The 22,198-nt window shown below is 64.6% G+C and overlaps 1 protein-coding gene and 1 long non-coding RNA gene across 3 annotated transcripts in view; one reads left to right on the top strand and one right to left on the bottom strand.

Moving 5' to 3' along the window:
- Positions 1-6: 6 nt before the first annotated feature.
- LOC121025063 (uncharacterized) lies at positions 7-1,465 on the top strand. Its single transcript, XR_005787917.1, has 2 exons — positions 7-331; positions 1,069-1,465. It is a non-coding gene; the product is annotated as an uncharacterized LOC121025063 (long non-coding RNA).
- FLNA (filamin A) overlaps positions 1,098-22,198 on the bottom strand; it is a 22,568-nt gene continuing 1,467 nt past the window's right edge. The window contains exons 2-47 of one of the 2 annotated variants that reach the window (XM_040467456.1): positions 19,932-20,180; positions 19,727-19,824; positions 19,446-19,593; positions 18,830-18,948; positions 18,673-18,750; positions 18,416-18,578; positions 18,125-18,325; positions 17,488-17,625; positions 17,278-17,401; positions 17,048-17,184; positions 16,756-16,949; positions 16,493-16,606; positions 16,246-16,389; positions 15,411-15,534; positions 15,168-15,328; positions 14,987-15,077; positions 14,727-14,896; positions 14,341-14,458; positions 13,983-14,245; positions 13,158-13,755; positions 12,889-13,062; positions 12,644-12,806; positions 12,404-12,564; positions 12,144-12,314; positions 11,630-11,753; positions 11,384-11,540; positions 10,513-10,702; positions 10,334-10,357; positions 7,732-7,979; positions 7,525-7,620; positions 7,234-7,336; positions 7,007-7,147; positions 6,786-6,914; positions 6,439-6,612; positions 6,180-6,341; positions 5,883-6,086; positions 5,651-5,803; positions 5,411-5,533; positions 5,023-5,289; positions 4,737-4,874; positions 4,443-4,558; positions 3,779-3,911; positions 2,899-3,075; positions 2,497-2,715; positions 2,203-2,406; positions 1,098-1,610 (exon numbers count right to left, since the gene is read on the bottom strand). In XM_040467456.1, coding sequence (XP_040323390.1) covers positions 1,423-1,610; positions 2,203-2,406; positions 2,497-2,715; positions 2,899-3,075; positions 3,779-3,911; positions 4,443-4,558; positions 4,737-4,874; positions 5,023-5,289; positions 5,411-5,533; positions 5,651-5,803; positions 5,883-6,086; positions 6,180-6,341; positions 6,439-6,612; positions 6,786-6,914; positions 7,007-7,147; positions 7,234-7,336; positions 7,525-7,620; positions 7,732-7,979; positions 10,334-10,357; positions 10,513-10,702; positions 11,384-11,540; positions 11,630-11,753; positions 12,144-12,314; positions 12,404-12,564; positions 12,644-12,806; positions 12,889-13,062; positions 13,158-13,755; positions 13,983-14,245; positions 14,341-14,458; positions 14,727-14,896; positions 14,987-15,077; positions 15,168-15,328; positions 15,411-15,534; positions 16,246-16,389; positions 16,493-16,606; positions 16,756-16,949; positions 17,048-17,184; positions 17,278-17,401; positions 17,488-17,625; positions 18,125-18,325; positions 18,416-18,578; positions 18,673-18,750; positions 18,830-18,948; positions 19,446-19,593; positions 19,727-19,824; positions 19,932-20,180 — 7,571 coding nt within the window. In that variant the 3' untranslated portion in view covers positions 1,098-1,422. The remainder of the gene's footprint in view (positions 1,611-2,202; positions 2,407-2,496; positions 2,716-2,898; positions 3,076-3,778; positions 3,912-4,442; positions 4,559-4,736; positions 4,875-5,022; positions 5,290-5,410; positions 5,534-5,650; positions 5,804-5,882; positions 6,087-6,179; positions 6,342-6,438; positions 6,613-6,785; positions 6,915-7,006; positions 7,148-7,233; positions 7,337-7,524; positions 7,621-7,731; positions 7,980-10,333; positions 10,358-10,512; positions 10,703-11,383; positions 11,541-11,629; positions 11,754-12,143; positions 12,315-12,403; positions 12,565-12,643; positions 12,807-12,888; positions 13,063-13,157; positions 13,756-13,982; positions 14,246-14,340; positions 14,459-14,726; positions 14,897-14,986; positions 15,078-15,167; positions 15,329-15,410; positions 15,535-16,245; positions 16,390-16,492; positions 16,607-16,755; positions 16,950-17,047; positions 17,185-17,277; positions 17,402-17,487; positions 17,626-18,124; positions 18,326-18,415; positions 18,579-18,672; positions 18,751-18,829; positions 18,949-19,445; positions 19,594-19,726; positions 19,825-19,931; positions 20,181-22,198) is intronic. The other variant, XM_040467457.1, reaches the window with a different exon arrangement.

Raw genomic sequence — 22,198 nt, 5'->3', positions numbered from 1 at the left:
CGGCCTGCCTTGAGAGGGCGGTGTCGCCCGGGACTGGCCACCGGGCGTCTAGGGTGGCAGGGCCGCCGCCAGTTTCCAGAACAGTGAGGAGGTAGTGCGACTTTTCTGCAGTTCAGGGAGTGTCTGTTCTCACTCTATTTTGCCGATCGTGTCTGCCGCTGCACTGCTGGCCACATCCTGGTTCTCTCCTCCTTTCCTGGCTGCAGTTCTTTTTTCATCAGACAGTATCAGAACTGTGCCCTCTGCTCTGGGCTTCTGCTGTTCCTGGACATGCTTCCAGATAGAGCATGGCCAGCGAGCCTGGAGCGGCCAGTAATGGGAGGCCTGCAAGGTGAGGCTTGGCTGGGTTTAGAACCCTTCCCTGCATGTGAGGGACAAGGCTGACTTCAGAGGGAGGGGGGGTGGCTATGAGTGGCACGTCGGTGACCGTGTTTTGTAGGTGGCGGCAAAACATGGACTTGAAGCGAGGCACCCGTTTTTTTTTTTTTAAGAGCGGGAGACTGTGGTGTGGGACGTGGCGAGCGATGGCAGGGAGGCAGTGCAGGAGTTAAGCGAGGGGCTCCGAGCTCCCCGCGAGGCCGCCTGGGGCAGGGAACCAGCACACTGCAGCCAGTCTGCCTCTCCTTGATCGGGGCCGCCTGTCCACCGAGTGGCCTCGAGATCCCTTGGGACAGAGGTTCTCATGACCAGTCCCTCATCCAGGGGGATGGTGACACAAGAAGCCTGGGAGATGGCCAGGGAATGCTGTGATTTCAAGGCCTGTTTATCTGGTCCCGACATCCAGTACTTTGTCTCCTGTAGTCTGGTCATGGCCTGGCTTTCCCTTAGGACAGTCTCTGTTCCTGGTGCGGCCCCGGGAAAAGTACACCAGCGTCACATCCCTTTCTGGGGGTGGGACACGTCTCTCACCTGGCCTTGGTCTGAACCCAGGGAAGCAGAGAAGACTTGCCAGTGGGCCTCTTACAGTTGGGGGAGGGGCACGGGTCTGGGAAAGCGGGAGCCCCTCGGTGCTAGGCCTGGAGCTCTAGCAACTTGTGGGCCCGCGCCCACACTTCGATCATCCTGCAGGCACCCTTGCAAGACAGCCAGAACCAGCCTCAGGAGAATGGAAGCAGAACTTTATTCTTCTTGGCTAGGGAAGAGAACTAGCGGGTGGTCGTGCATAGTACCCCCCCACCCCTCCCAGAACCAAAGAAGACAGGCGGAGCCACCAAAGGGCTACCTCTGCTCGCCTCTCTCCTTTGCCCATGTGGAGGCAGGTGAGTGCAACGCAGGGCTGGGGTGGCTGCAGTGATGGGGCGGCCAGGGCCGGCCGGGGCTCCAGGTCCAAGGAGACCGGGGGGGGGGGGCTGCTCAGGTTGGGGGGATGGGCGTGGGAGCACTTCTCATCCTGGTAGCTGCCAGCTGGCACAGGCACAGAGCTCAGGGTACCAGGACACGGTAGGGGCTGCCTGGGATGTGCTCGTCACCCCACTTGACCACCAGCGTGTACTCTCCCTTGTCCTTGAGCAGGTAAGAGACGCTGTAGAGCCGGCTGCCCACATGCTTCACCAGGATTTCCTCGCACGGTGTCCGGGGGCCATGCACCCCTACCAGCAGCATGTTGTTGCCTGGTAGAGAAGGGGCCTCAGTTCCAGACCCCAAGTCTCTCCCTCCTACTGAGAATCCCCCGAGCCCTCTTTCTGTCTTGGTATCCTGCCCCCACCACCCTGTTGTGTTCAGGGGTGACGGCCCTTCCTAAAGAGCTGCCAGCACAGGAGACCCAGATCCTCCCCAGGCAGCTTCCCGAAGGGTAGAAATGATGGCGGGGAGGCGCAGATGGGAAGTGGCTTCAGAAGTGACAACCACGCCCTGGGGGCGCCTGATGGCTCGGTGGGTGAGGCGGCCCACTTCGGCTCAGGTCACGATCTCGCGGTTTGTGGGTTCGAGCCCTGCGTCGGGCTCTGTGCCGACAGCTCGGAGCCTGGAGCCTGCTTCGCATTCTGTGTCTCCCTCCCTCTCTGCCCCTCCCCAACTCATGCTCTGTCTCTGTCTCTCAAAAAAACACCAAAAACAAAAAAAGAAGTGACAACCATGCCCTTGAAGGCACTCCCACCCCATCCACTCCCTTCTTCCCATGTTCCCAGGCACTGGTCATCCCATCTCATCTCTGGCCTCGTCTTTCTGGAGGGCATGGGTGATGGCCGGGGCCGGGGCACCCACCTGCTTTGCTACAGTCCACCGTGAAGCTGCTCTTTTGGCCCGCGTACGCCTTGCTCAGCCCCAGGCCCTTGGCCAGCACCTTGCTGGCGTCAGTGGAACCTGCGCCTGGGGCCCCGTGCTGGGGGGCACTGGCAGTCTTCGTCAGGGAGTCCACAAACACTGACGATGTCTCATGGAGGCTGTGGTTGCTGACAAGACGGGGACCTGCGGGGGGGTGGGGGGGGGGGGGGCGCTAAGAGGTAGCCAGAGTGCCAGGCGTTGCGTTGGGCACTGGCAGTCTGCTGCCAGGCTTACCTGTGACTTTGGCCTTGAAGGGGCTGCCCCCGATGTGGTAGGGGCCACCGTACTTGATGGAGATGAGGTAGCTGCCAGGTGCCATGGGGGTGTAGGTGACCCGGTAGCCCTCAGGGCACTCTTGGCAGTCCATCTTCACCTTGGAGGGCCCATCAATGGTTACGGACAGGGCGCCGGCTCCCGCGTTGCTCGTGTTCACGATGAACTCAGCTGGGCTCCCTGGGGTTGGCGGGGGGCGGTGAGGAAGATCTGGCCCGGCCTGCTTCCCCATCCCCCCACTCCCAGCCCCCCAGCCCCCCGGCGTAGCTTCATCACCTCTACACCTCCTCTTGTCACTGACAGCTTGGAGGAGGGGGCCTAGCATCGGTGTCCACACAGCGGAAACCGCATCCACTGACCTACCTGTGACACCACCTTCCAGGCCGGCTCCGTAGGCGGACACCAGGCCCGGGTCCCCTCCGTGCCCAGGCTCCCCAACTCGGATCTTGAAGGGGCTTCCAGGAATGTGGGTGCCGTTGAACTTGACATCAATCAGGTAGACACCGTTCTCCCGTGGGATAAAGCGCACGGCATACTTATCTGAGGGACGAAGGGCATGCTGAGGGCCTGACATCCCTCCCCGAAAACCGAGCAGGTGGCATCTGTGAAGAGGTTCCCTCGCCCACCAGTCCAGGAGGTCCACGTGGCCCACTCCGCTGCTTCTGGGGACCACACCGGGCACCCACACCCCATGGCACAGGCCTCCCCAAACCGGAGGACTGAAGCGGTAAACGCCCAAGCAGCCTGCTGTCGGTGCTCACTTGGACGGAAATCTACAGGCAAAGCACTTGCCTCTCTGCCTCCGGAAAAAGGTTACCACAGATGCCAGCCCCTGCCTGTTACCAGGGACACGGAGGTCATGGGGCTGTGCAGGGGCACGACTAGCTGTGGGACTGGCGACATTGGCTGCCTTGGGCCTGTCTGCAGGTGCCAGCCCCGTGGCTAGACTTCGGGTCTCTCCCTCAGGAGACAGCATCATATTGCCTGCAGAAGGCGTTCTCCTTCCTAGAAGCTGTGGCTTCCAAGCAGACCCGCCGCCCCCCCCCCCCCCCCCCCCCGGGCGGGGGTCGTGAGCAGGGGAGGGGCTGCCTGGCTGGGAGAGCCCCAGCGCTTGGGCCCTGCTTGCAGAATCTGTACCTTCCTTCTGTACTCTCAGTCTGCTTCCAGCCAGCTGGGCAGGCCCGCTGCTCCCAGCAGGGCCAGGGAAGATGGGTGGGTGGCCCGGGCAGGGACAGGGCCTCACCTTGGTCGATCTCTGTGACATAGCACTCCTCCAGGGCTCCCGAGGGGCTGTGCACCTTAGCATCGATCGCCCCCTTGGCCCCGTTCAGGCTGACTGCAAAAGAGGCTGGCTGGTTGACCTTTAGCCCTGACTCCTGGAAGCATAGCAGACGTGGTTAGACAGGGTGGCTGGGGTGCAGGAGAGCAGGGTCCCAGCGGCGGGAGGCCCACGGGGGTTACACTTACCCATCTGGCGTCCGATTTGGTTTAAAGAGGGAGAGCCACTGATTCTTGAGGGGCAGTAAGCTACAGGCACACGCCCCCACCCCCAGACCCACACTCTGCAGTCACACAGCCAGGTGGCAGGAATGGAGGGTAGCCCTGCCCTGTGGGCAGCACTGGGCCCTGGCAGGCTGTCCCTCTTTAAACCTCAGCCCTGGTGCTCAACGGGCACAGGCTTCTGTTCAAAGCCTTTAGACCTGAGACACGAGAAAAACTCCACACAGTGGGCAGGGGTGTTTCCTGCCGACCCCAAGCGTGGGCTGCGCCCGGCCAGAGCAGAGGCCCGGCGCCCTGAGCTGGGCTGGGCGGGTCACTTGACACGGGGCCAAGTCCTGCTCTGTGCGACGGCTCTGGTCTGGCCGGGCCCAGGAGCCCCAGGCAGGCGGTTTCTCTCGGTGCCTCACCTGAAGACTAGAAACAGTAAGGCGGCGGGCATCGCCAGACGGAGAAGCCACAGGTACTACGAAGGGGCTGTCAGGGATGTGCTCCTCGTTGAACTTGACTGAGACCTCGTAGTCACCTGGGCAGGAAAAGAGCACAGAGGGCGTGCTGGGAGGCCCCCACTCGCCACAAACAGCCTGGGCGGCCCTGGGACCTCGGAGGGGAGGGCGGGAGCCAGGTGGAGCCGTCCGCTCAGACCCAGACTGACACCCACACCCCGATGCCACCTCCCGTGGCCCTGGGCACGCCCTCAGCACCTGGCTCCTGGACCACATAGGCCACGCCGCAGGAGCCGTCCTTGCGGTCCTCGAAGGAGATCTCGGCCTTGCTGGGGCCCTCGACAGCAATGGCCAGGCCCCCGGCGCCAGCTTCCCTGGTCCAGATGCTAAATTCGGCTGTAGAAAGAGCAGTGTGTCCTCACAGAGGGCTGCTGTCCTGGCCTCAGTCCCCTCCGAGCATGGCTGACGTGCGGCTAGCTACTTCCTCAACCCCACCCCCTGCCCCAGCCCATAAGAGCAAAAGCCTGGCAGGAAGCAGGCATACCTGGCACTCCGGCTTCAGCCCTCTCCAGGCCAGGGCCTCCAGCGCGGACCTTGTGTGCTCCCCCTTCCCCCAGGGGCCCCACGGTGAACTGGAAGGGGCTCCCGGGCACGTGCTGGCCCTTGTACTTGACGCTAACTGTGTGCATGCCCATCTCGGCAGGTACAAAGCGGATGCAATAGGTGTGGTTCTCCCCTTCCACGATCTCGGCCTCATGGCTCTTGCCTGATGGGCTGGTCACCTGGGCTGTCATGTCCTGGATGCTAATTTCTGCAGGTGGGGGACAACGTGGTGAGCAAGAATCCCGGGCCCCACCCCTCTGCTCGGGGCCCCGTGGGGCTGGTACCCAGGACTCCCCAAGGCCCCCTCCCTGGCTCCCTAGGGCTCCTACCAGGGATCTTCAGGCTGAGGTCGCAGTGACTGCCGACATTGGCCACCGAGGGGGCCCGTCGCCGGCGTGTGATGCTCTCTTTCACCCGGCCCTCTCCTGTTACCTTCACAGAGAAGGGGCTGCCTGCAGGAAGAGAGCACAGCCCGTGCACCACGCAGGTTACATTTCTGCCTGCAGGCTGTGGTGCGTGGCAGGGAGGGTGGCCCCGTCACGGGGGCAACGTGTGCATGCCCCACTCACCAGGCACGTGCTGGTCAGCGAACTTGATGTTGATGATGTAGTTTCCGGGCTCTGTGGGGCAGTAGGTGACCCTGCACGTGCCATCCTCCAGGTCCTCTGTGTTGATGTCCACCTTGCTGGGGCCCTCGATGGACAGGCTAAGTCCGCCGTAGCCTGGGAAGCGACAGCCCTGAGCCAGGGGGCCGAGCACGGGGGTCCCCCCCCCCCCAGCTGGTAGGTGGCCACCACCTACCTGCATCACGGGTGTCGATGATAAACTCTGCAGGCTCAAAGGTGTGGCCCTCGTGGAGGCCCTGGCCTGAGACCCGCACACGGCTGGCATCCCCGATCTCCGACTGGCTGATCACTACTGGGATGGGGCTGCTTGCCACGTGCTGGCCATTCTTCTTCACGTGCACCAGGTGCTCCCCCGTCTCCTTGGGCACGAATGAGATCCCTGGGCACAGGGCAGGGCCGTCAGCCAGGGGAAGGCGGGCCCGCCCCTCGCGGCCTCCCCCTTCCCAGGAGGCCCTGCCCCTCCACCTCTTACCCACGTGGCCATTGCGCAGTCGCTTCAGGAGACAGGGCTCCTCCCGGCCCGAGGGTGGCACTACCGTGGCTGTCAGCAGGCTGAGGTCCGTCTCGGAGATATTGATGGGGATGTCGGCGGCGGAGCCCACCTTCAGGTGGGACATGCGCATCGAGTCGTCGCCTGCCAGGGGACAGTCGCTGCATGTCCAGGTGCGGTGGGGAGAGAGTGCCCGCCCCGCCGTTCGCCTGCTTTTGTCACTGCTCCCAGTGCCACATACCCGTGACCCTGGCGGTAAAGGGGCTGCCCGGGATGTGCTGCTCGTTGTACTTGACCAGGATGCTGTAGTCCCCGGGCAGCACGGGAAGGTAGGAGACGCTGCACGTGCCGTCCTGGTTGTCGGTGCAGCTGATCTCTGCTTTGGATGGGCCCTCAATGGCCAGGGACAGGCCCCCTACGGAGAGTCGTGGGTGAGGATGGGAACCACGCCGGGGCCCCCGCACTGATGGCACAGAGCCCCGACAGGCAGAGGCCGGGGTGGCAGGTGCGGAGCCCCACTTAGGGAGCGTCTCCGCTGGATGACGGCGTCCCACGGCACAACGTGAGGCTAAGATCGGAGCGGCTCACCCTCTCCCGCATCCTTGGTGTTAACGGTGAAGACCGCGGGCTTGTTCACCACTCCGTGGCTGAGGCCAGGCCCATAGGCGGTGACATGGCCGCAGTTGACATAGTCCACGTAGAACTGCAGGGGGCTTCCTGAGGCAGGAAAAGGGGCCAGGTGGAATGGGGCTCTGTGCCACCTCCCCAGGCTCCTCCCAGGGCGCTGGCAGTACAGCGTGGGGGCGCACCTGGGATGTGCATGTTATCGTAGCGGATGTCCATCTCGTGCAGGCCTGCTTCGCTGGGTGCATAGCGCACGGTCACAGTGCCGTCCTTGTTGTCAGTGATGGCTGGCTGCGCCACCTTGCCCGAAGGCATCCGCACCTCCCCTGCAGGGCAGCGGGGCCAGGGTCAGGGCAGCCACTGGCAAACCCAAGCCTCTGTGGCTCCCGAGCCCCTTCCTGCTCCCACTCACCAGTGATCTCGCCTTTCTTGATGGTGAAGGGGATGACGAGGTCGAAGGGCCTCAGGCTGGTCACATCCAGCCCATTGACACCCATTAAGGGTCTCTCTGGGGCCTGTAGTGGAGACAGAGGGCCCAAGTGAGGCGCTGTAGGATGGGTGGGCATACGAGGAAGTCCCAAGGGAAGCATCTGGAGGTCCCTCCTCACGCGTGGCAGGAGGGGGCTTCATGGGATACCCAGCTGGCCAGCCCCACATGTCCCCTAGGGCCGGGAGAGCCAGAATGAGGCACGCAAGGTCATACCCAGGTCTGCTGGCCACCCTGGGGATAGGTGTACGGTGGGGCCAGCTGCTGAGGCCGAAGTGGGGGCTGTGCTATGGGCTGGTCCCCAGCTAGAGCCTGCAGAGCATCACAGAAGAGTTGGTGAGTCTACTGTCATAGAGATGGCCCAGGGGGAGGGACAGGCCAGGCTCCCTCCGCCCAGACCCCTCAGCCCCGGCCCCTCCTGACCGTCACTTGGAAAGGGCTGTTGGGCACGTGCTCGCCACCAAAGCGCACGCAGATGACATATTTGCCCGGCTGGGGGGCCGTGTAGAAGATGTCAAAGGTGCCGTCCTCGTTCTCTACCACGTCCACATCTACCTCCGAGCCGTCGGGTGTGCACACAGTACAGGTCACCTTGCCTTTGCCTGCTGCCTTGGTGTCGACGGTGATCACCGTCTCCTCCCCAATCTGGATGGTGGGGCCAATGCCAGCACCTGGTGGGGCGGGGTGGGTCCCCAGAGGGGGGCCGGCGCGTGAGCTTGGCACCTGAGCTGCTCCCGTCTGCCTGCCACCCGCCCAGGCCTCTCATTGCCACCACCAAGCGCAGCCAGGCCTCCCGCCCCCACCCCCCAAGCTGGGGCGGTGAGTGGTTTCTCAGAAGGCAGGAAAGGTTCCCCTGAGCCGCCTCAAGCCCGGGGACCCTGTCTTGGGGATAGCTCCACGTGGGAAAGGCCTGACAGGTGGCGCACAGGTGTCTCGGAGGAAGGAAGGGCCTGGAGGCCCAGGAGGCCACCGCCACCGTCAGGGCACAAGCATTTGCTGCCACCTTCCCGGCCAACTGGGCCTCAGCCGGTGCAGTGGACCGACACCAGTGCCCTGGCCGGGCCCACGGCCGCCTTCGTCCCTGCAGCCCGGCCCTGGATCCCAGCGCTGTGTGCAGATGCGGTGAGGCAGGGTCCTGCTGCAGCGTGGGGGCGTGTGAGTCTCGCCTCCCGCCCCCCAGGCCTGAAGGTGAAACCGGGCTTTCCTGACGACTGAGAACACTCGCTCGACCAGAGGCTCGTGGTGAGGGGTGGCCAGTGCGGCCCGGCACAGGCAGGGAACCGGGAGCGAGGAAGCAGGGAGCAGCAGGGTTGGCCCCCAAACGGCCCAGCACAGCAGGCAGTGGCGGCCTGGGGGGGGGGGGCCGGGAGGCCCAAGCCGCAGCCACCGCCACTACGTTGCAAGGGCAGAGCAGCTGAGCAGCCTCTAGGGCCCCAGAGTGCCCGAGGAGAGGGGAGGGGCAGTGACGTTATGATCTGGGCTCAGCCGTGAAGGCCTGGGGGGGGGGGGGGGCTGTGGGCTGCGAGGGCCGGCGGTGAGTGTGCTTCCTGCAGCCCGGCCCCTGCGGGGAAGCAGCCGGGAGCACTGGACCCACTCGAGGGCTAAGCTGAAGGGGTCCCCCTGGCCGGCCTGCCGCTGAGCTTCCCTGCTAGGTGAGGGCCCCCGCCAGGCCGAGCTCCCTGCTGACCTTGCACGGCTCTCTCAGGCTGTAGACCCGGCCGCCTGCTGCCCACCCTGCCCTGGGAGGCCTCACCTCACACCCACACCCGCTCTCCGCAGCTCGTCATCTGGACCCGCCATCTAGCTAGCGGCTTCAGCCCCGACCCCACAGGTCCCCCCAGTTCCCCACCTTCCCCGCTCAGCGCCTTAGCCCATCCACAGGTCTTGGCTGCCCCATCCTCCAACTGCACTTGCCACGTCCGCTCCCCACTTAAGCCGCGTTGCCACCAACCTGGCCCAGGCCACCACTCTGACCAATCCAGAAGTGACTCTGGCTCCCCTACTGGGCTCTCTGCCTCCACTCTGCATACAGTGGCCAGATAAACTGAAACCACTCCCTTAGCCAAGTCTTGGCCCTGTCCCTGTCCCCAAGGCCCTGTTCCCCGGCCCTAGGCATGCATACATGCCTGTCACCTCAGATCCTAGAACTGTTCTGCCTACCAAGCCACCGAGCCCTTGCCCCAAGATCCTAGCCACCCTCTGAATCTTGTCCTGGCTACCTCACCCAAGCACCAGGCCAGGAGCGTCTGGAGGCTTCCACGTAACTGGCACCTCTCACTGGAGTCCCTGGTGTCCCTGGCTGGCGCTAGAGCTCCCCTCCCATGCCCAAGCAGGAGAATCTCTACGCCTGGTTGGGCAGTATCTGAATAACGTCACTGCTGGGTAGGGGGCAAGGGGAAGGAAGGAGGTGGGGAGGGCGGGCAGGCCACCGAGTGCACTTTGGGGCTCTGAGGCTGGGCTGGGCCCAGCCATGCTGCCCGCCCAAGCAGTCGACGCTGGTGCTATTGCACTACCAGCCCATCCCACCCACTCATGCAGCCTGGACCTCCCCCGGCCTGGGACACGAGGCCCCCAGGAGAGGGGGATGCGGGGTCTGTGGATCCGGCCAGGGCCGGGGACTCCCACCGGTAAGGGCAGACCCCTTGTCCCCTTAGCCCACGCAGGAGCCCTTGACACGGAAGGAAGAAGTGAGAAGGAAGGGCCTGCTGCCCGCCCCCAGGGCTTCCCCAGGGTGCCGTGATCCCCAGACCCCGGAGCCCCCAGTGGGGTACCTCTCAGGATGCACCTCACCCCCAAGCTCTCAGCTGCAACCCGACATCTCAGATGGGGAAACGGAGGCCCAGAGAGAGGGAGGGCCGGAGCGCTCGTGCTCTGTCTGGAGGCCCCCCTGGACACTAACCCTCCAGCTCCCCCTCTGTCCCTGCCGAGAGCTGCAGCTGGACCCCGCCCTGGGAGTCAGCACGGAAGAGGAAGGAAGCTGCCCTCTGGGCAGGAGGGGCATCGGGGCCCCCGGCAAGCAGCTTACCTAGCCCGTGACCTCCGATTGACACTGAGGTGAGAGGGCAGAGAGCAAGGAGAAAGGTCAGGTGAGTCACTCAGGGGGGCGGCCCCCACTCCCACACGCCGCCCCAAGCAGCGAGCCCTTGCACACAGGCACACCCAAGCCCCGTGCCGAGCGTCGCGGCCGCCGGCAGGCTGGCTCACCTGTGACTGTGCACTTGCTGGCATCTCCGGTGGGCACGGCCCGGACGCGATACGGGGAGAAGGGGATCTCGTCACCACCGTACTTGATGAGGATGGTGTAGCGGCCGGTCACATCCGGCACATAGGCCACGGTGTACGTGCCGTCCTGGTTGTCTTGGATGTGCGTCTTCTTGGGCTTGCCCTCGGGGTCCTGGGCCGCAGAGCACAGGGGAGGTGGTTGGCCCGAGCCCAGCCAGGCCCAGGATTACCTCGGACCCTCTCAAAGGAGCAGGCATCAAGCCCCGCCGCTGCAGGGACAGCCTCCGAGTCACTCGACCGCCACGGTCCAAAACGACTGCCCGCACCCGGCACTGCGGCACTGCCCTTTACTTTGGTGTGGCCAAGGTACGCGAGGGATGTCCCAAACGCCCAGCGCGCCCCCAGGTGACGACGCGTACGGCAGGGAGCTCGGTGCCCGTCCTGCTTTATCCCCGTGACCACCTCTTGGCTCCCATCCCCCGCCCCAGGGCCTGCCCTGGCACTAGGAACAGCTCCCCGAGAGCTCTCAGGGTCCTGTTCTGACCCCTGACCCACGAGAAGGTCACAGGTGCGCAAGCCCAGGCACTAAGGGCTTCGGTCACGTGCTCGAAGTCAGCAGTGAGCAAGCGTGTGCCCGGGAAGCCCGTGCCTGCCACCGCCATCCTAGAGGCAGGGGGCCTGGCCTGGCTGGCACGGCTCCAGGGGAGACCATAGACCCAGACCGGTCCATCTACCCTAGTCTCCTGCCCTACACTGCACAGCCCTCTGGCCTCAGCCCCCTCCTCCCTGGCCGCCTCTGTGCCTGGAGCTGTAATCCAGCAGGGCCACACAGCGTCCCAGGTGGCCAGCTCACCGTGATCTGGACAGCCAGCAGGCCCTCTCCTGCATCCTTTGCATCGATGGTGAACTCCACAGGGAGGCTGGCGGGCACGCCAGTCGTATTGAGCCCGGGGCCGCTGGCCTTCACCTTGCTGGCATCGTGTGTAGGCAGCACCTTGACCTTGAAGGGGCTGTCGGGCCAGGGTGTCGTGAATGGTCAGAAAGGCTCTTGGCGCTCAGCCCAGGCACCTTCCCCCAGGCAGCAGGCCCTGCTTCCTACCTGCGGGGTACCTCCTCCTCCCCGTACATCACGGAGATGCTGTAGGGCCCCTCCCGGCTGGGCACGTAGTTTACAGTCTGGGTGCCGTCCGCGTTGTCCACGACGTCCACAGGCTCCACCAGGCCTGTTTCCAGGCCCAGAAAGAGACTCAGCCCGTCTCCTGGGTCCCCAACCCTACCACACTGGAGCAGCCGGGCTTGGCGGTGCACCCAGCCCCCACCCCGGGCCTAGGCCGTGCTTCGCCCTCACCTGGCCATCCCTGGGGATGGCCCTGAGCCCCCCGAGACGCCAGACACTGATCTGCGTGCCATCTTGGGCCCTTGCTTGCCCTCCCCGCTGCCACATCTGCTCGGTGGCCAAGTCCTGTCTGTCAGACCTCCTTCTGGTCCTCTGCCCCCGGGGCACTGGCTTCACTGTCATGTGAGACTCCTCCGTGAACTACTCGCATACTGACTTCTCCGCACTGGGCCTCTGGTCTCCCTCCCCACTCGCCCCCAGGCATAAGAACACTCACCTTTGGGCCCCTGCACTTTGACCTGCAGTGGGGCCACGCCGGCCTTGCTCGTGTCTACCTGGAAGGACTGAGGGAGGTTGGCGCGGACCATGCCAGGGCTCAGGCCAGGCCCGGAGCACTTGACCTTGGATGCGTCCGTCACGTCATGCACAGGGACCTTGAAGGGGCTGCCTGGGGAGTGAGGAAGGAGGACAGCTGTGTGAGAGAGTCGAGGGCCAGCGGGCAGTCCCAGCACAGCCCTAGCGAACTTGCGTGCTTACCTGGCACTTGGTGGCCACCATAGGTGACGTTAAGGCTGTAGGTGCCGGCCTCATAGGGGATGTATTCGACCGAACAGCTGCCATCCTTGTTGTCCATGCAGGACATCTTGGCCTCAGAGGGGCCCTCTACGGCCAGGCCCAGGCCACCAGTGCCGGCTCCCCTGGTGCAAACAGACAGCCCGTTACGTCCTGGGGTCCCGGGGCCCCTCACAGCCCCAGCCCTCCCGGGCGCTTGCTCACCTAGTCTCCACGGTGAACTTGTTGGGTTTGTTGGTTGTGCCGCTTTGGATACCTGGCCCATGGACACGCACCCGGGAAGGGTCACAGCCCTCGGTCACAGGCACCTGGAAGGGGCTGCTTGGCACGGGGCTGCCGTCATAGGTCACGTCCACAGAATGGAGTCCTGGAGGAGGGCAGGCTGGGTCAGGAGGAGCCCAGGCCACCGGATCTCTGAGCCACCGTCCCCTGGGAGCCCCGGCGCGTACCCTCCTCGTAAGGTGTGTACTCCACTTTGTACGTGCCGTCGCCACAGTCCTGCACGTACGTCTCGGTCAGGTTGCCTGAGGGGTTGGCCACACGGGCCTTGACGTGCGGCCCTCCGGTCTGCGTCAGAGCGCGGGCATCCACGCTGAACTCGGTGGTAGCCTCTCGGAAGACACCTGCAGGGGCAGGCATGGGGAGGAAGCGTGGGGCTCCAGGGACCCTGGGGGCACCGGCCTCCCCCCTGCCCCCATGATCCTCGGTGGGGCCTCACCTTGGCCCTCGATCCCAGGCCCGTAGCACTGGACGCCTGAAGTGTCCACCGCGGGCTCTACCTGTAGCTTGCTGGGGAAGTTGGGCACGGGCTGGCCACCATACTTGATAGTGACGGTGTAGGCCCCGGGGCAAAGCGGGATGTAGGTGATGGTGTGGGTACCGTCGCCGTGGTCCTGGATGTGCACCTCGGCGGGCAGCCCCGCCTCAGAGCGGATTTCGATGGTCAGCTCTGCGCTGCCCGCGCTCGAGCAGTCCACGTGGAACTGGCCCGCCTCACCGGCGGTGGCCCGCTCCAACCCGGGGCCTGAGCATTTGACTTTGGACGCGTCGAAGCAGGGGACCACGTGAGCCTTGAAGGGGGAGCCAGGGATGTGGGTGTCAGCAAAAAGGATGTTGATGTTGTAGTCCCCGGGTTCGGTGGGCACATAGGACACGGAGCACGTGCCGTCCCCGTTGTCCAGGCACTCGAGCTGGGCCTCGCAGGGGCCCTCCACCGTCAGGCCCAGGCCACCCATGCCAGCACCCTTGGTGTCGATAGTGAAGCGGGCGGGGGAGCCTGCGCTGCCCCCCTGCAGGCCCGGCCCAAACGCCTTCACCTGAGGGAAGAGGGGCACGTCAGGAGCCGAACCCGTACCACCTCCCTGGCCTTTGACCCGAGACCCCCAGCCTGACCTTACATCTACTTTCGTTCGTTCTGGCTACCCTCCCCCACCAGCTAGGGGCACCAGCAGGCTTAGGCAGGGCCACTGGTCCTAAGGACAAAACTGGGGAAGGGGGAGGGTGAGCCTGGAGGAGAGGGGGTGGGCTCCCAAACCCCAATTACCTTGCTAGGCTTGGTGGGGGGCAGGGCCTCCAGAGGAAAGGGGCTGCCGGGCACAGGCACACCGTCATAAGTCACCTCGACCTCATAGGGCCCCTCCTCTCGGGGCACAAAGCGCACCACACTGTTGTCAGCCCCTAGGCCTGGCTCCACCTTGCAGGGCACTACGGTGCCCGAGGGGCCTGTGATCTTGGATGCCACTTTGCCTTGGCCACCAGCGCCCTTCGATTTGACTGTGAATTCCTGATCTTTGCCAACGTCCACCTCTGTTGAGATGACCAAAGGAGGGAGAGAACTGTGGCATCCAGCCCACATGCCCCTGGGCACCCTGACTGATTGTGACAGAGCCCCAACTACTTACTCTCTCCCAGGCCAGACACCTTGATCTTGCTGAGGTCTAGGCTTGGAGACACTCCCACCGAGAAGGGGCTCTTGGGGATGGGATCCCCTCCGTAAGTGACATTGATGCCGACTGGACCCTGGAAACAGTGCAGAGAGGCAGGGTAAGGAGTGAGGACCTTGGTCACCCCGGCCCGTGCCTTCCCCACTTGGGCATGGAGGGAGCCTGAGGGAAACGCTGGCTTCGCTCCCCCGCCCCCAGCCTTCCACGCTGGCTCTCTCCCGGGTAGGAATCAAGAGTGTGTAGGAAGCGCTCGGGAGCAGCCCAGCTAGCCCACTGACGAGGAGGCCCACGGGCTCGGTGTGGGTAGTTGAGGAACGCGGCTGTTGGGAAGTCAAGGCAGCTACCTGCTGCACGGGAGTGTACTTGACCGTGTAGGTGTTGTCATGGTGGTCGATGATGTCCACATCACGCGCCGCATCCCCCTTGGCCAGTCCTGAGAACTGGACGTCCAGCTTGCCTTTGCCAGCAGCTTTGGCATTGACCGTGAAGTGGGTGGGTTTGCCAAGCTCAACACCTGAGGAAACATGGCAGCCATGTAGGGGCCCCTTGCCCCAAGCCTCCCTGTGGGCCCCCGACTTCCCCACGGGGTGCTGCTCATTCTCACCAGTGCGACTGAGGCCAGGGCCCTCAGCCTTCACCTTGCTGGCATCGTGGGAGGGCTCCACCTTGACCCGGATGGGGCTGGTGGGTGTGGCCTGCAGGGGGTGGGAGGAGACAGGCTCAGAAGAGAGCAGCACCCCAACACTCAGCAAGCAGTGTTAGGGGCTGGCAGGAGCAGCACCCACCTGGTCGGCAAAGAGGACCATGATGGTATAGCTACCGGCCCCGCGGGGTGTATACTTCACCGTGAAGGTGTCATTGTCATTACGGATGATGTCGAAGTCAATGTCGGCCTCAGTGGGGCCCACCACGCCAGGAGCACACTTGATGCCGATGCTGACATCACCTGTGGTGGTGGTGGGTGCAGAGGCTGGGATCGCATAGGGACACCTCACCCCCGTGCCCACCCGCTTGGGGCAGGGCCTTACCCTGGCCGGCCTCTGTGCAATCCACAGTGAAGTACGTTGGCTCATGAGCCTTGAGCCCGGTCTTGGCTACTCCGGGGCCATACACCTTGACCTTGTTTGGGTGGCTACCGGCTCCCACGTTCACCTGCAAGGCACAGGGGCAAGTGCAATGGCATGACCGGCCTGGGGGAGAGGCCGGGCTTTTTCACTCACTGCCGACAAGCACACGAAATGTGAGCACGAAGTGACTATCTGGTGCCGCGATGCCACCTTTAGGTGTCCGTGTATCGGGAGGAAGGAGACGACTCGTCCCCATGAACACTCGTCCTCGAATGTTCACGGTGGCACTATTCGCAACAGCCAAAAGGCACAGAACCCCCAAATGTCCATCAACAAAGAGATAGGTAACGTGTGGTCTGTCCACACACTGGCATGTTATTCAGCCCTAAAAGGGCGGCAGGTGCTGATTCACGCGAGGATGTGGGTGAACCGTAACGAGAGCGTGATGCTGAGTGAAAGCGGCGAGGAACACGAGGCCCCATACCGGATGGTGCATCTACAGCAAACGTCTAGGACGGGCAAACCCACACAGCCAGGAAGATCGGTGGCTGTTTAGGGCTGGGGGAGGGGGAGTTGGAGGGTAGAGGGGTTTCTTCTGGGGATGATGAAGATACGCTCCGCTTTGATCGTAACCGCAGCTGCCTAACTCTGGAGGTACTCAAAACCACCGAGCTGCACACTTGAGACGGGGGAACTGCGTGGCTGTCATCTGACACAGGTGGAGGACAGAAGGGAAGCAGGTGCCCCGGGGAGACGGGCTGCAGGCCCACCGGAGGCCCCGGGAAGGTCGGCTCACCCGGAAGGGGCTGTTGGGGACGTTCACGCCTCCCCAGGACACCACGGCCGTGTGCTTCACAGGCTTCCTGGGCACGTAGGAGCAGCTGTAAGTGCCGTTGCCGTTGTCCTTGACCGACGCCTCCACGGGGCATCCCTCGTTGTCCTGGAAAGTGGGCAGGGACAAGCAGCCTGCCGATCAGCCCGGGCACCTGGCCACCCCACCCCACCCCACCCCACCCCACCCCCACCACAGGTGGGCACCCCACCTGGACTTGGATCCGGAGAGGGGCCTTCCCGCCATGCTTGGCATCCACCGTGAACTCGGCCGGCTTATTGACGGCCACACCTGTCTTCTCCAACCCAGGCCCGCGCGCCTTCACCTGATGAGAGGCCACCCAGGTCTCAGGCCACCAAGGACCCAGAGTGGCAGGAACACACCCCTGGGGATACCAGCCCAGCCACGCCTCCCAAGGCCCCAAGCAGGGGCAGAAGGGGGCCGAGACCCAGGCCAGCAGTGCGTGCCCCTCACCCTATCTGGGTGGAAGTCCTGGGGCGCCTCACGGATGTCGGCCATGAAGGGGCTGAGGCGGATGTCCTCACTGTTGCACAGCACGTGCACTGCATACTCGCCAGCCTCCTGGGGCCAGTAGCGCACATCACAGGAGCCATCGCCCTTGTCGTCGCATTCAATCTTGGCCTGCGATGGGCCCTCCACCGAGAAGCCTGAGGACAGCCGCCGGTCCCATCAGCACCCTGGAACCCGGTCGGGTGGCCTCACCGCCCTCCGCCCCGAGGTGTCCACATCACAGCCTCCAACCTACCCAAGGTGCCGACGTCGTCCCCGATGGCCTCCACCACAAAGTCTGCTGACTTGCCGACGACACCCCCTTCCAGCCCAGGGCCCCAGGCCCGCACCTTCTGATTGCCACACTCCGTGCCCACCTTCACCTCGAAGGGACTGTGAAAAGAGAGCCACGCAGGGCAGCGCTGAGGGCCCAGCAGGGAGAAAAGCGCGCTGCCTGGGCTCTGAGGGCTCTGCCCGGGGCCTCACCTGCGCCCAATGTTCTGGCCGCCCCACGTGATGGTGACAGTGTAGGTGCCGGGGACCATGGGGTAATACTCGAAGCCATAAACGCCGTCCCCCAGGTCCTTCTGCTTCACACGCTCCTCACCCTCTGCCCAAGACAAGGGAGGGCCTCAGGCCTGGCCAGCAGCAGCCCCGGGGTCTGCTGCTGCCCATCCCAGCCGTGGCCCAACTTACTGGGACCCTTCACGGTGACCTTCAGCTCCCCACTGCCCGCGCCCTTCGTGTACACCTTGAAGTCCGCAGTCTCTTTCACCCGCACACCCTTGGGCTGCAGGCCCCGGCCGACGGCGCGGCAGGCACCCGGGTTACAGGCTGTGGGTACAGGGCCGGCTAAGCCACTGGGAGCGGGCTGTGGGCGACCCCGCCCCCCGCCCAGGGCTGGGGGTCCCTCAGAACTTGGTCCCACAGGATGGCGAGGGACATGCAAGAAAGAACTGCCAGGGACCGTGACCCCAGGACCTGCAGGCCAGGCCTCCTCCCAGCTCCTCAACACCAGCACCCCGCCGCCCACCCAGCCCACCCCCTCCCAGAGGAAGACAGATCCAAGTACCGTTGACCCTGTGGGCAGAGCAGAGAGCAGCAGGTTTCTAAACAGCTGGAGCGAGCTCTTCTGAAGGTGAAAGCGTGGAGAGAGAGCCGGAGAAGGAGGAGGAAGGGCCCCAGTAGGGGGTGACAGAGAGCCCAGACAGTGGAAGCATAGAGACCCAGGGGGCCAGGGCCGGGGCCGCACGGAGACTCGCCCTAGCTACCCCCTCCTGAGGAAGGCCCAGTCTACAGCGCCCCGCTCAGGGGGCGGCTGGGACCGGCCTACCTTGGCCAACAGTGACAGTGTAGGGGCTGCGAGGGATCGGCACGCCGGCAAAAGTGACGTGCACCATGTGGACGCCCTCCATGGTGGGCTGGTAGCTGCAGCGGTATGTGCTGTCGCCCCGGGCCTCCAGCTGGGGCTCCACGGAGCCCTTCTGTCCCGTGGGGTCCTGGATCACAACGTCCACCTCACCCGTGCCAGCTCCTGCCACGAGGCACCGGCTCAGGCCCGGGCCGTTCCGGGACCCCGGCAGCTCCCACCTCAGACCTGCCAGCCTCAGCAAAACCCCCTCACCTGCCGTGAAGATCTCAAAGTAGGTGGTCTTGTTGGCAATGTTGCCACTGGGCTCCAGGCCGGGGCCCTGGGCAGTCACTTTGCTGGCATCACCCTGGGACTTGTCCACATACACCTCGAAGGGACTCTTGGCGATATGCTGGCCGGCAAAGAGCACGGTGACCTGTCCCCAGGAGGGGCAGACCGTGAGGGGCGAGCTCTGGGCCTGCCGGCCACCGCCTCCACCCCCCCGGCCTCCCCTGGGGCTGAGGGCTCACCTTATGAGTCCCGGTCACCTCGGGGACGTACCAGACAGAGAAGGTACGGTTCTTGTCATTATTGGCTGTCACCTTTGCCTGTAGCGGGAGGGAGCGCGTGAGCCGTGCTCGGAACGGGGGCACCGCCGAGCCCACCGCGGTCCGCCGGGACCCCTACCTCCTCCTGGTGGCCGGCCGGGTCCTCCACATACACCAGCACCTCTCCCTGGCCGGCGCTTCTGGTCTCCACCGTGAATTCTGCCCGCTTCTTCACCATGTTGCCCGTGGGCTCGATGCCTGCCAGGCAGGGTCAGGGAGCCGGGAGCCGGCCGTCAGGGCCGCCACCTCACCCCTGCATCCCTCCCCTGCCGTTCCCCCCTCTCCCCGTCAGGTGGGCTCCGAACTGGGTGAATCGATTCCATGTGAATCCTGGCCCAGCACACAGCCCGCCCTCGTGCCCCCGGCTGCATTCTTGCTGTGGGCCGGGCCCGGGTCTGTTTCCTAGTACCCTCACTCGGTCGGCCTGGGCCCTAGTTCCCGTGTTTCGCCCTGGCTGGTTTATCTCTGTTTACAGGAGAACGGCTGGGTCCTCCCTCCTGAACATGCTCCACCTTGCACTGGTGACTCGCGGACTTCTAGCCAAGTGGCCAGTCCTGAGCAGCCCTGGCCCACTTCTTGGATTCTGAGGGGGCGCTTGAGAACCTAGCCGCCACGTAAGCAAAGAGTTCCCAAGACCTCCAGGTCCCGCGGGAACGAGGTAAGCACTCAGAGCATCCCTGCCCGCCCCCCCTCACCTGGCCCGTAGGCGCGGGCTTTCTTTGGGTTTAGTTTGGGCCGCAGCGGAGCCCCTGGCTTCAGCTTGGCCTTGGGGAACTGGGACAGGTAGGTCATGACGGAGTGCTCGTCTACATTGGGATCCACGATCTCCTCGGGCGTGATCACCTAGCACAGACGGAAGACAGAAACCACGTGACCTCCAAGCCTCAGGCTCCCGCGACACGACACAGCTGGGCTGCCCGCTGGGACCGGGACCGCACCCCCTGGACGGCCTGCACGCGGCCGGGCAGGGGCGTACCTGAGGAATGCCCAGCCAGTCATCGGCCTGCTGCATGGCCTCCCTCGCGTTGTTCACGGGCTTGCTGGCGTCCCAGGAGTCCCAGTCAGGACACAGGCCTGCGGCGCAAGGAAGGCTGGGAGGAGAGGGGAGGGACCCGCGGGCCCCCCGACGAGAGCGCTGCCCGTCACCTCAGCCCCCTGCCCCGCACCCCCTCGCCCCTCACCTGGGGCACAGCTGTCGACGAGGGCACCCAGGGCCCTGCCGCTCTGCCAGTCCCGGCTAAAGTTGGTGATGGGCAGCTGCGGCAGCTTGTTCTGAATCCAGCCCAGGAGCCGCTGCTTGGGGGTCTGCTTCTTGGCTTCCTCGTCCTCCTCCTCATCCCACATGGGCATAGAGATGGAGTAGTGCAGGATCAGGGTCCAGATGAGGCCTAAGATCAGCTTCAGGTTCCCATCCACGATGGCCTTGCTGTCTGTGAGGAAAGCGAGTGGCCGCACTGAGCGCGTAGGCGGCCGAGCTCGAGCGTCCCCGGGCACGCGCACGCAGGGCACCGGGCGCTCACAGGTGGCGCGGGGGGAGCAGGGGGACGGGAGAGCCCTCCTGAGGGCATGGGGTGTGGGTCGTGCCCTCTGCCCAGGGTCCCTGTGCGGGATGAAGGAGACGAGAGACACCTCTGGGGACGGACGGGGTGACACCCGCTGACACGTGGTGCCGATACAGTGCAATGAAGGGTGTTGCTGGGGGCCCAGAGGCAGCCCCGACAATGAACCCAGGCTGCAGACAGGGCCCGGGGTGGGGTGGGGGTGGCGGCTCTGGAAGAGCCCTTCTCCTGAAGGTGCTTTGCAGCTGCCTGCCTCCAGGGTCCCCAAGGAATCGGTCAGGGGGAGCAGCCTGGCCCCGGCGGGCCTAGATTCGAGAGAGCCCCTGAGCTGACCCTGGCACTGGCTGCGGACTGGGGCTGCGGCTGAGGAAGAGGAAAGCTGGCCGGCGGGACAGTTGAGAAAGAAAACCATTGCCTCAGGATGACTGGGTGGGCCGAGGGCCACGCAGGACAGGGGAAGTGGAGGCGTTGGGCAAGGACCCTTTGTGTGGAGGATGTGAGCCCTAACCCCACTTCCTCAGTGCCTCCCACCCCCCCACAGACCCAAACTGGGAGCAGGCCCGGGGTGGGGAGTGGGGAGGACACAAGAGCCAGTGCTTGGGTTGCGTGGCCCTGACTCACTGAGACCCAGCAGCTGGCCTGCCACCCAGGGTGATGGCCAGGACACATGCCAGGGAGCCCCTTCGCCCAGTCCGAGGAGAAGGGCAGAGCTAGCCAGCCTGGGTGGGGCAGCCAGGGCCCCGCTTGGGAGCGTGGGTGGGGTCCCTGACTCCTGCTGCCTCAGCAGAGCTCGCCGGCGGCCGCCTGCCCTCTTCACCACCTAACGGGGCCCTGGGCCTCAGGGGGGTGGCTGCCAAACTCACCACAGGGGAAGCGGTTAGGGCGGGCACCCGGCACCCCGTCACCCCAGCAACCCCTCCAGGCTCTGGGCCCCACCCAAGGCACTTCTGGGTCTCAGCTTCCTCAGGGGTGGGGCCCTGGAAAGGGGAGGGCTCCGGGAGCCACCGGAGTCCTGCACCCCCATCAAAATCAGGAGAAAATACTTGTGTGATGAGTCAACTGGAGGGTGGGAAGGAGATGGACGCCACCAAAAGGGCCATCAGTGGCAGGCAGCCTCGAGGACCGGCCAAGCCACTCAGCGAAGCAGCCCCTCTGCTCCCAGACTGAGGCGTCCTAGTTCTGCACCCCTGCCTTGTTCTGTGCCCAGACAGCAAGGGGACGTGGTGGAGGAGGGGCTTCGGGGCTGCGGGTGAATGGAAGGTTCAGAGAAGACCAAAGGCACAGGCCTAGCCAGGGCTTCCCAGCAAGCCCCCACCTCAAGTCCTGCTGTGACTTAGGAGAGGACACATCAGGCCAAGCTCATCAGCCTCAGTCGTTGGGCTGGGCCCTCCCCTCGATCATCAGTAGGAGGCTGGCCTAAGCCCTCCTCCATCCCCCTCACAAAAGAGGGAGGGAAGAACCAGGGCCCGGGGTTGGGAGACAGCCCGATTGGATGGCCCCGCCCCATCCCACCCCCTTTCCCCAGCCCTGGGGCTAGCCTGCCCCCTCCCTCCCCTAATCACTGCTGCTTTCCAACATTTTTTTGCCTTATATGGCAAAGCTCTGGGAACTAGGCCTGCTCCAGCCAGCTCACAAGAGGAGGAGAAGAAGGGAGGAGGGAGGAGGAGACCCCCCCCAGACAGCTGGGGTGTGGCCTGCCTCCCCACATCCGGTTGCCCCCCCACCCAAGGCTCAGAGATGACTCAGCTTGGCTAGACTGAGGCTAGGACTGAGGGGTGGGCCTCATCCCCGACTGGCATTCCAAAGAAAGAGGTGGGGACCTGGAGACCTGCCCTCGGAGTGGCTGGGGGCATCTGAGTCTCCGTCACTCAGACTGAGGCTCAGCAAGG

The sequence above is a fragment of the Herpailurus yagouaroundi genome, unplaced genomic scaffold, assembly GCF_014898765.1.
Source record: "Herpailurus yagouaroundi ecotype Mexico unplaced genomic scaffold, PumYag 67493, whole genome shotgun sequence".
NCBI lineage: Eukaryota > Metazoa > Chordata > Mammalia > Carnivora > Felidae > Herpailurus > Herpailurus yagouaroundi.
Note: the sequence above shows the minus strand (reverse complement) of the source record. Positions and strands in the feature narration are given on the sequence as shown.